Source organism: Leucoraja erinacea, unplaced genomic scaffold (assembly GCF_028641065.1).
Source record: "Leucoraja erinacea ecotype New England unplaced genomic scaffold, Leri_hhj_1 Leri_711S, whole genome shotgun sequence".
In the NCBI taxonomy this organism is placed as follows: domain Eukaryota; kingdom Metazoa; phylum Chordata; class Chondrichthyes; order Rajiformes; family Rajidae; genus Leucoraja; species Leucoraja erinaceus.
Window position 1 is genome coordinate 8,071 of NW_026576632.1, and position 11,383 is coordinate 19,453.

The window sequence follows — 11,383 nt, forward strand, 5'->3', positions numbered from 1 at the left end:
CTCACTGGTTCCACCACTCACCAACATACCAATTTACAACAGCCAGTTTATCTCATTCAGCTGTTTTGGGGATTTGGAAGTCTCGGAAAGAACCCCACCTTGCCCTCAACATCACTTGCACCATTTCTCGCACCTCTCACCCATTTTCAGATCAATCTGAAAACATCTCAGGAGTCAAACTATCCGATGATATCTACTACAAACCCACTGACCCCCACAGCAACCTAGACGACACCTCTTCCCATCCTCCCACCCTCTCTTGTAAGGCCACCATCCCTTTCTCTTAGTTTCTCCACGTCTGCAGCATTTGTTCTCAAGTTGAGGTTTTCCACTCCAGACATTTGAAAAATGTCGTCCTCATTCAGGAAACAGAGCTTCACCCCCACTGTGGTCGACCAAGCTCTCATCTGCATCTCCTCCATACCACACAGTACTGCTCTAACTTCACCTTCCCCCTGACGGAACAGGATTAGAATTTCCTTAGTCCTTACCTTTCACCCCACCCTCCGCTTCCAGCACATCATCCTTCAACATTTACGCAAGCTGTGATCCCACCACCCGTCAAGTCTAACCCTCCCTGCTACCTTCTGCAGGGACCATTCTCTCCCTAATTCCCTGGTTTGCTCATCCTTCCCCACCCATCATTTCCATCCCCAGGCACTTCCACTTGCAACCTATTTAGGAGCCTGAACAGCCCTTCCAGGCGAGACACAATTTCATCTGTACTTCCTGAAAAACCTTGCAAAATAGCATTCAGCCTACACTACATTGGTGAGACCAAATGCAGACCAGGCGTCTACTATGCTAAACACTTGCACTCTGTCCACTATGGCCATATGGCTGTCCAGTTAATGTTGTTTTTAAATTGTCTTCCCCTTCGCACACTGACCTGCATGTCCTCAGCCTTCTCCACTGTCACGGTGAGACCCAGCACAAACAAAAGGAACAGCACCTCATATTCCATCCGGGTGGTCTACGATCCAACGGCATGATCACTGAATTCTCCAATTTCAAGGAACATGCACACCCTATCATCCTTTTCTCTCTCCTCCTGTCTACCTTGGTCCCCTCACACACACACCCATAACTCCACAATACACCCCATTACTGTTTCTTTCCCACTTCCCCCATCTGCTCCATCTGCCCATCTCCTACAATCTCCTTGCACTGGCATTTCTCCAACATCTCCCCAGAGCTCACCCCCTTCACCTCCTGTTGTCTCCATCTTCCTCAATTCAACTCTTCACTTTGCTATCAGATACCAGGAACTAGTGTTCTCCACACATCACCTCCCAGCCTCTGTCACTATCTACACCCCTCCCCACCTGATTATTATAACTGCCAATCGACCCCTCTAATCCACCTACTGCTTGCTAGCACTTGTTCCACCACCATATGACATCCACACTCCCTCTACCAGTCCAGATGAAGGATCTCGACCCAAAGCATCAGATGGTGCCTGCAGCTCCCCTATTGTTTGTTCCCTCAATATCACCACTCTTTTCACTTCTGTAACTTCCTTGCAGCTTTCCTCCTCGATTTCCATCTCTATGTGCTGCCCTAAGGAACATTCCCACTCACACAATAGCTCCCTTCGCACTTAAGCAAATGGATTCCCTCCTTGATCTCTCAAAGGGTTTTCTCTCAGCACCATATCATTTTCCTTAATCAGTACTGACACCCCATACTTTTCTTTTCCTTCCTTACCTTTTGTGTGGAGGAAAGGTAAGTGATTATTCCTGTACACTTTGAGCCATGTTTACAAGTTATCACTACACCATAACCCTGTACAGTTGTTTGTCTCTGCAGCACATCAAACCTGTTCACCACTCTTAACACGTATCTTTGCCCTCATAGCAGTCTTAATCTGCACCCACCGACTGTATATCCAAGTCCATTACATGAAGGTGCTGCTTGTCAACCTGTTGCCCAATAAATTTATATTCCAGTTGAATTTGCCAATCAAAGGCATTTGAATACTTGTACCTACAAAATAATTCTCCTTCACATTACTGTAGTTGTAACAAGCTGTAAAATGTGGGGTCACCCGTTAGCATTAGGAGAGTAGTGCTATTGACACAGATCATTATGGTCACTGGTGGTGTTGGTTCAGTGGCCGGTGGTGGCCACTATGTTTATTTCAGAGCAGCACCGATGTAATCGATTTAAATGTGGACTTTGCTCATCTTCCAGGCAGTGTAGCTAAGGTCAGAAACACATCGGTTACGGCAGAATGTACCAGTTGATAGTCACGGCCTACGCGAGTCGTACCAATGTCCCATAAATTCCAGTTATCCACTAGACTCCGTGTTTAAGTTAAACAAACACTGATTTATTTTGTAAGATGACCAAAACTTACATGCACGGCCAGGAATGTTTAATCACAGTAAAACACAGTCCGACACAGAACGACACGGTACGACACAGAACGACACGGAACGACTCGGAATGACACGGTAAGGAAACCGTTTGACTCCACTGGTTATTTTGTGTGCTTCTTACTCCGTCTCTGAGGCCCAATTTGTTTCTTCAGCACTAAAGCACTAAAGCCAGGTGAGCAGCAGCCCCTCAACAGGACATACTATATGTTTATCAAACCTGATAAACCAGTCTGTTCTAGACACGAGATGAAACAAACACAGCTGAAGAAGGGTTTCGGCCCGAAACGTTACCTATCTCCTTCACTCCATAGATGCTGCTGCACCCGCTGAGTTTCTCAGCATTTTTGTGTACCCACAGCAATTAAACATTATCTCACTATGCTTATTCTGCGTGTTAGAATAAAAGGAATTACAATATCATTCTTGCCCCTTACAACATCCTTCCCCTCCATTTGAAATGAGATTAATTCTGGCTGGAGGTGCACGACATTCATTATTTATATTTTTATTTCAGTTTGGAAACTAATCTAAAGATTACAACAATCCATTGTGCCATTAGTATAACAGGACGTGCAAATTAATATGACATTTAGAATGATTGGTTCAAACTGAATATTTTGCTAAAATGATTTGATCAATCTAGTCGTAAAAGTCTTATACAGTTTCTTCTACTTGTTTGCTCTAGTTGCATAAGTTAAAATTGGCCACTTTGAGAATATATTGATAGAAAGTCTGGAAAAAACGAATGGTTGCCTAGAAACTGGTTAGTAGCTGTAAAAAGACACGTAATTCAGAGAATAAATTCCACAGTGCAGTGGGCCCAAGGCATCATCGCACAAATCGTGGGTTGGGAGTTTAAAGTTGAGATCAGGGAGTCCATGGATTCTCATGGGCTTCAAGATGGGTGGAGGAGTTTGGTCAAATGTTAGCTACTAAGGATGGCAGTGGGACCCTGCGTTTGTGGTCAGGGTGAAAATGGGTTCAAAGGATGGTGGGCGAGTGGGCCACACCAAGGATGCACAGAATCATAAGGTCGTAAGTGATTGGAGCAGAATTCGGCCATTTGGCCTATCAAGTCTACTCCGCATTCAATCATGGCTGATCGATCTCTCCCTCCTAACTCCATTCTCCTGCCTTCGCCCCATAACTCCCGACACCTGTACTAATCAAGAATCTATCTATCTCTGCTTTAAAATTATCAATTGATGGCCTCCACAGGCTTTTGTGGCAAAGAAATCCACACATTTACCACCTTCTGACTAAAGAAATTCCTTCTCATCCCCTTCCTAAAGGAACCATTTAATTCTGAGGCTATGACCACTAGTCATAGACTCTCCCACTAGTGCAAACATCCTCTCAACATCCACTCTATCCATGCCTTTCACTATTTTGTATGTTTCAATGAGGTCCCTCCTCATTCTTCTAAACTCCAGTGTGTACAGGCCCAGTGCTGTTAAACCACTCATTTCTGGGATCATTCTTGTAAACGTCCTCACGATTCCTCCCTTTAAGTACGTTGCTTAGAAACCAACCCCCCCCCCCCCCCTCCCTAAATGAACTGAACTTTATAAATCGAGGAGCAAGCTACCATCACATAGTGCAGAAGATCGAGCTGGATATTCATAACCACAGATTTTAATATATTCTAATAATCTCTATCAATACATTTAACAATCCATAAATCCCACATTACCTGCAGAGAATGGAATGAAAGCTTCCGGCTTCACGAACATCCCGCCTGAATTCAGGAAGTGTCCCGGATTAAACTCACATGGAGTCAACCAAATGTCTTCATCATACATGACTGAGGTAATGTTTGGAAAGATTGTTGTTCCCTAAAAGTCATTGAAGAAGACAAATTAGTCAGCAACAGGACCTGAGAACAATGGGGGAGTTGTCCGTCTGTGCCGAACATTCAAGATTACCTCTAGATCGTACCTTAGGAATGGCATAACCCATGACCTCGGTGTCTCTGTATGTTTCATGAGGCAGTGAAATTGGAAGAATATTTCCTAAGCGTTGGGTTTCGTGGATAACTGCGTTAGTGAATGGCATTTCCTCACGGTCTTCCAACTTTGGCTTCCTCCCGTTCCCAATGACTCTGTCGATCTACCTGGGCTGCAGGAACAAAGTGAGAACTCAATTTCAGTTTTGGTTCACCAAAGGTGTTGGTGTTTTTGTTGTATCTGTTATTCCCTCAAAACCACTAGGGGCGCTGCTTCCATGTATCAAGCCAATTTTGATCCAATTTGCCTATTTGGTTTGGCACCCAATGGCTCTAATGTCTTTGGCCAGTTGCCCACGTGGGAACTTAAAAAAGGTCTGATCAAAGTCCCTGCAGACGACATAAGCTACACTGCCTTTCTCACCATGTATTTACTGTCTCTGGAGCCCACTTCACACTCACCTTCTCCAATCTGCTGAAAGCGTACTGAATATTGGGAGATCTGGTCGACCCGCAAAATCTTCTGATTTCTTCACCAGCGCCTCTTTCAGGGCCTTGTAGCCGCTCAACACCACCACGTATGTCCACCCATAGTCCAAGCTCATCACATCGCCGTACTTCTGCCGCAGTTTAAAGTGGAGGAGATGGGAGAAAGCATGAGGCTGTTGTTACATATGCTACATATTCATTGTAGCAGTCCCAACCTCCTGCACTACTTTGTATCAGGCACACTCACCCCACACACACACACACTGTGATTAGGTATGTAAGCACTTTTAGTATCACAACGCCACACAGAGAAAGCAGCTGAATAAAGGAGTACAATAAGGCAACCAAAACAACCTGAATTGTGTCGTTTATTATCAGGATATCAGACACGAAGACACAACATGGTGGCAGCGGTGACTTTCGAGTACAAAACCGCGCTATTGTGAATCACTATTGGGAATTAGGAACAGCGGCTGCAGAGACATTGATTTTTTTTTTGTGCACCGGCCTAACAACACAAGATGGCGGCCTCCACAGCAGCTGTTGCAGCAGCAATGAACCTCCACCCTACGATGAACTGGGACGCTGATGATGTGGGGGAGGCGTTCAAGAAATTCAAACAAAAGAGCCAGCTGGCATTCAAAAGCTTCCTGAAAGGAACTACAGATGAAGAGAAGGTCAGTTATATTTTACTATGGCTCGGGGAGAAGGGTCTAGACATTTTTAACAGTTGGAGCTTAACAGAGCCCGACTGCAATAATCCGGGAATAGTCCTTGAAAGGTTTGCGAACCATATGGAGCCCAAATCAAACCACAGAATCCATCGGTATGAGTTCCAAGGGCTAAGACAAGACCCACAAGAAACAACCGACACTTTCCTGTCGAGACTAAGGAACGTGGCCAAGAAATGCAGATTTGGTGATGAAGATGACAGAATTGTCGACCAGCTAATATGGGGGTGCGCCCACCAAGAGGTCCAAAAGTCCCTAATAGGGAAAGACACCCTCAACCTAAAAGACGCCGTAGATGCTGCCAGAGCTTTCGAAGCCACAAGGAAACAAATGTCCTCCCTCTCCCTTCAAGTTGGCTCATCTCAGAGCAGCACCAGAGTGAATATAGACGCTCTCTCAAAACGTGGCCCTGGCTCCACCTTAAAGGCTCCAAAGCAGACATTTTCTAGGCATGCAAACAAACAAGCAAGCCAAAGAAGCTGCTGGAACTGCGGTACAGAGCATGCATTTGATGATCGCAGGGAGTGCCCAGCATACGGGACTACCTGCAACTCCTGTGGGAGGCCTAACCACTGGAAGAAAATGTGTAGGTCAACAAAATCATACAGCACCAAGCCAAAGCAGCAGTGGTCAAAGAATGATAGAAATACGAGAAGGAAACAAATACACGCACACGTCCAACAGGAAGAGGAGATAACCTCAGATACCTCTGAGGAAGAATTCCTTTCCGTTGGGACCATTGACGTCCACGAAATGGGAAACAACAAACCACATAGCAACAGAGATGAAGCATATACTATAATACAACTACAGAAAAAAGTGGGAAAGAAAAGAACAACGATTAATCTAAGGCTCAAAATTGATACTGGAGCCCAGAGCAATATCTTACCAGTCAATCTTTACGGAAAGATATTCCCTGAACACATGACAAAAGATGGCAGCGTCAGGAAAGGAATCCTTGGAAGTAGCGATGTAGTCCTAGCTGCATACGGAGGTTCCATAATCCCACAGCTAGGCAAAACAATCATAGCAGGAACATACAAAGGGAAAGAAGTGAAATGCCCCTTCTACATCACTAAATCGAAAGGACCTGCTATTCTCGGCCTGAACACGTGCCAAAGACTGAAGATTGTGTCAATCAACCATGAAATCAAGACAAACTCCTGCAGAATTGACAGAAAAACATACCCATCAAAAAACCGGTCGCCCATCAGGAACAAAGAAGAATTGATTGACATGTACCCAGAGTGTTTTGACGATACCGTTGGTTGTTTTGAGGAATACGAATACCATATCACAGTAGACCCCAATGTGAAACCAGTGATCCACCCACCCCGCCGGGTTCCCCTTGAACTGAAAGAGAGGCTAAGGGAAAAACTAAACGAAATGGAAAAAAAGGACATCATCAAAGCAATAACTAAACCAACTGATTAGGTAAATTCAATTGATTACAAAGAAAAGCCAAACGGACAACTAAGGATATGCCTTGATCCCAGGGATCTGAACAATGCATTGAAGCGCGACCATTATCCAACTCCAACCCTTGAAGAGATCACACCAGCACTGGCCGGTTCCAAGGTGTTCAGCAAGCTGGATGCTAGCAATGGATATTGGAACATCAAAATAGACCGAGAGTCATCAATGCTCACCACTTTCAACACGCCATTTGGCAGATTCAGATTCAACAGGCTCCCATTCGGGCTGAAGGTGAGTCAAGATGTCTTCCAGCGGAAAATAGATGAAACATACAAAGGCTGTAAAGGGGCAATCGGGATAGCAGATGATATCCAAGTATACGGCAGAGATGAAAACACGCATGATTACAACCTCCATGAGGCTATGGAAAAAACTCGAAGAGCCGGCATAAAGCTCAATGCAGACAAATGCATAATCAAAGAAAGGGAGTGCAAATTCTTTGGACTGATTTACTCTGCAGAAGGAGTGAAACCGGACCCTACAAAAGTGGATGCTATCAACCACATGGAGGAACCCAAAGACAAGAAACAGCTAAGAAGCTTCCTAGGGCTCATACAATACATGGGAGTCTTCATACCTAAGCTTGCTAATCACACAGCAAATCTCCGTGAATTGATGAAAGACGACGCTGAATTTGATTGGTGTGCTTCACATAGCCAAGATTTTGAAAAATTAAAAACAACTCATCAGCAAAGAAACGATCCTGCAGTACTATGACAGGCAGAAGCCTGTAACACTCCAAGTTGATGCCTCCATGAGAGGAGTCGGAGCAGCAGTACTGATACAAAATGGCCGACCTATTGCGTATGCATCCAAAGCACTCACTCCTACAGAATCAAGGTACGCAAACATAGAGAGAGAACTCTTAGCAGTAGTCTATGGCTGCGAGAAATTTCACACTTACCTATATGGAAGGTATTTCGACATTGAAACAGACCACCGCCCTCTAGAACAAATCGAAAAAAAAAAAAAAAACCTCACCAAAGCACCAGCCAGACTACAGAGACTATTACTGAGGCTACAGCACTACGACTACAACATCAGATACAAGCCAGGAAAAGACCTGCTGCTAGCTGACGCCCTATCCAGACTATCAACACATGACAAACAAGAGATGGAAGGGCTGAGCATAAAGATCCACCACATTGTGAGTGTGACAAGCGTGAAGCTGGAACAAATCAAAGAGGAAACAGCCAGAGATGAAGAACTCCAGCTCCTCACCCAAATGGTAATACAGGGGTGGCCAGAAAAGAGACAACAAGTTCAGCCTCTCCTCCGCGAATACTGGACCATCCGTGATGATATTTCGGTAGAGAATGGAGTCCTGATGGCCGGATCACGAATCATCATACCCAAGTCCATGCAAAAAGAAATCCTCGAAAAGATCCACCAGGGACACTTAGGAATGGAAAAGTGCAGACTCCGTGCTAAATCCGCTGTGTACTGGATAGGCATGTACAAGGACATAGAAAAGCTGGTATCTACATGCCACATATGCCAAAAATACAGGAATTCACAACAGAAGGAGGAAATGACACCCAGTGATATCCCAAGCCGGCCATGGCAAACCATCGGAGCAGACCTGTTCACAGAGAACCAGCAATGGTATTTGATTATGGCCTGCTACTACTCCAAATTCCCATTTGTGAGAAACGTAAAGGATCTGAAAGCTAAAACAATTGTGTCAATTGTTAGAGGGTTGTTTGCAGAGCAAGGAATACCTGAGCAGATCGTATGTGACAATGGAACCCAATTCACATCTCGGGAATTCAGAGAGCTAGCCACCGAATACGGGTTCAAAATCACAACATCTTCACCACATTACCCAAAGGGCCATGGGTTTATTGAAAGGCAAGTACAGACAGTCAAGAAAACACTAATAAAATGCCGAGAGGCAAAGGAGGATCCAAACCTGGCACTTTTATCCTTACGGGCAACTCCACTAAAGGCTGACATGAAGTCTCCTGCAGAAATGCTAAATGGCAGGAAATATAAAACCACCCTGCCAAGCAAAATCCAACCCCCTATCGACCAAGAAGAAACAAGGGCAAAATTGGCAGCTGCCCAGGAGGAGGGGCTGAAACACATACAACAAAAATGCACAGTACTTGCCTGAACTATTTCAAGGCCAAAACGTACATGCTCAGGATCCAACAACAAAGAAATGGACCCCAGCACAAATCACCAGCAGGGCTGGAACCCCAAAATCATATATCATAGAGACAGAACCGGGCAGGCAGTTGAGACGAAACAGAATTCACATCCGCCCGACACCTGAAAATGTCAACACCTGCAACTTCAAAGACAACACCAGCAACTCCTAGGACACCACCCACAGCAGCAGCAACACCTACCATTGATGACAACACATTCTCACAAACTGCTACCAGTGAGTCATATAGTCAACCAGCACCAACCAATGGCCAGGAAACACCTCAACAAGACACCAATACATCGAGTGCAACACTGCAGGCAACAACCAGATCTACTAGATCCAGGAGCAACATCTTACCCCCAGCGCGTTATCGCTAGCACTGGAAGGGACAAGTCACGCCAAGACATGACTCTTGACTGGCTACGCACTACCTGAAAGAAAACAAGCTGCCCTTATATATTTTGTTGTGTAGTATAGTAGAAAGCAGAATGCCATGAATGTGGGCAGAATAATCCCACGGTATCTGCTACAGGATTGCCACCCTCGCTCTGGCAATCCTCTAGTGTCACTAATTTTTGTTCCTTTCTTTTGAGAAGGGGGGATGTTACATATGCTACATATTCATTGTAGCAGTCCCAACCTCCTGCACTACTTTGTATCAGGCACACTCACCCCACACACACACACACTGTGATTAGGTATGTAAGCACTTTTAGTATCACAACGCCACACAGAGAAAGCAGCTGAATAAAGGAGTACAATAAGGCAACCAAAACAACCTGAATTGTGTCGTTTATTATCAGGATATCAGACACGAAGACACAACAGCTGTCATTGTAACTCGCTCTCTGATGCCAAATGCAACATTGGACAAAGACAGAACAGTCATTACTTTCTCACCAGACGCTGCACTGGTTTATTCCACAGGCTTTACGTCTATTGTCTCCTATCTGACACCTTTTGTTTCTTTTTCATGTCTTGTTTTGTTATTGACTCCACTCATCTGCCAACATTCCCCCGTCCTCCTTTCACTTGTCGAGCTTTACCCTGCCCAACGTTCTTTCCCAGCTATCTGCCGACTACTACCATCAGTCAGAAAGGTCCCAAACAGAAACGTCACCCGCCGATATCTTCTGCAGATGCTGCGTAGAAAGCATTTTATTGGGGTGGATCAATTCATGGTTTTGGAACAGCTCCATCCAAAGCCGCAAGCAAATGCAGGGATTGTGGACGAAGCCCCGACAATCACACAAACTGACATTCATTCTAATGACTCAATTTACACTGAGGCAAGGCCAGCAGCATAATCAAGGACCAGTCTACCCTGGCCACTCCCTCGTCTTCTCTCTCCCATCAGGCAAGAGGTATATATGTGTGAAGCCTCACACCTCCAGATTCAGGGACAGTTTCTTCCCAGCTATTATCTGGCAACTGAACCATTGTACAAACAACCAGAGAGCAGTCCTGAGCTGCTGTGTACCTCATTGGAGACCATTGAATTATCTTTGATCGGACATTACTGGACTTTAACTTGCACTAAACGTTATTTCCGTTGCCCTGTATGTGTACACCGTGGATGGAGCGTTTGTAATCACGTGTTGACTTTCCGCTGACTGGTTAGCCCGCAACAAAAGCTATTCACTCTACCTCGGTATAATGACAATATACCACTCGATGTGTTTACCTTTGCGAATGACAGGTGCGGGTTGCGCAGATCCACTTGCAGAAGGTTGCCGAGGAAAGGCAGAGCCCGGGGCCCGGGAGGGTAGTTGCCACACTTCTTCCACCTCTTCATCAAGTCAAAGGCCAGGGCAAAGACGGTGCAGAACACGGCCAGCGCCGGGAACCCGCCAAACACCCCGAGCACGACCCCGGGGAGAGCCGAGAACTCCATGTTCACCGGAGATAACGAGCGGCAAACTCACTGTGAGCGGAGAGAGGCGAGTGGATGCCAGGAAACTTCACTGGGAGGCGCCCCCACTGACCCCTTCTTTCTGACGCAGACATTGCACATTGACGTCCAGACGTCCAGCTGTTGTGGGTGTTAGAGCAGATATGAGATCAAACACAAACAGGTTGTGTACCTGAGATCAAACACAACCTGCTCCTTCCCTTCACAGCCCGTGGTCTCTGGGGCGGTCTGACCCGGGTCCGGTAACCCCACGTCTTGAACCCAACACTTTACAAGTATCTTTGTCCTCCCGGC

General features: G+C 45.6%; 1 protein-coding gene across 1 annotated transcript; it reads right to left on the bottom strand.

Moving 5' to 3' along the window:
- Positions 1 to 4,027: 4,027 nt before the first annotated feature.
- Positions 4,028 to 11,235, bottom strand: LOC129694568 (cytochrome P450 2D27-like). Its single transcript, XM_055631296.1, has 6 exons — positions 10,825 to 11,235; positions 7,088 to 7,143; positions 4,789 to 4,988; positions 4,685 to 4,691; positions 4,320 to 4,490; positions 4,028 to 4,216 (listed from the first exon to the last, which is right to left on the bottom strand). Exons 1-6 carry the CDS (start codon positions 11,069 to 11,071, stop codon positions 4,049 to 4,051), a joined length of 849 nt encoding a protein of 282 aa, XP_055487271.1. The 5' UTR covers positions 11,072 to 11,235; the 3' UTR covers positions 4,028 to 4,048.
- Positions 11,236 to 11,383: the final 148 nt, after the last annotated feature.

Bases quoted from the DNA above. Each gene is read 5' to 3' on its own strand.
- LOC129694568 (XM_055631296.1), bottom strand. From the start codon at position 11,071: ATGGAGTTCTCGGCTCTCCCCGGGGTCGTGCTCGGGGTGTTTGGCGGG. The intron at 4,989-7,087 runs GTTGGAGTTGGA...ATGTAACAACAG, and splicing joins CTGGTGTGATCTCTTCAAGG to CCTCATGCTTTCTCCCATCT. The intron at 4,217-4,319 runs GTACGATCTAGA...AATGACTTTTAG, and splicing joins TGGGTTATGCCATTCCTAAG to GGAACAACAATCTTTCCAAA.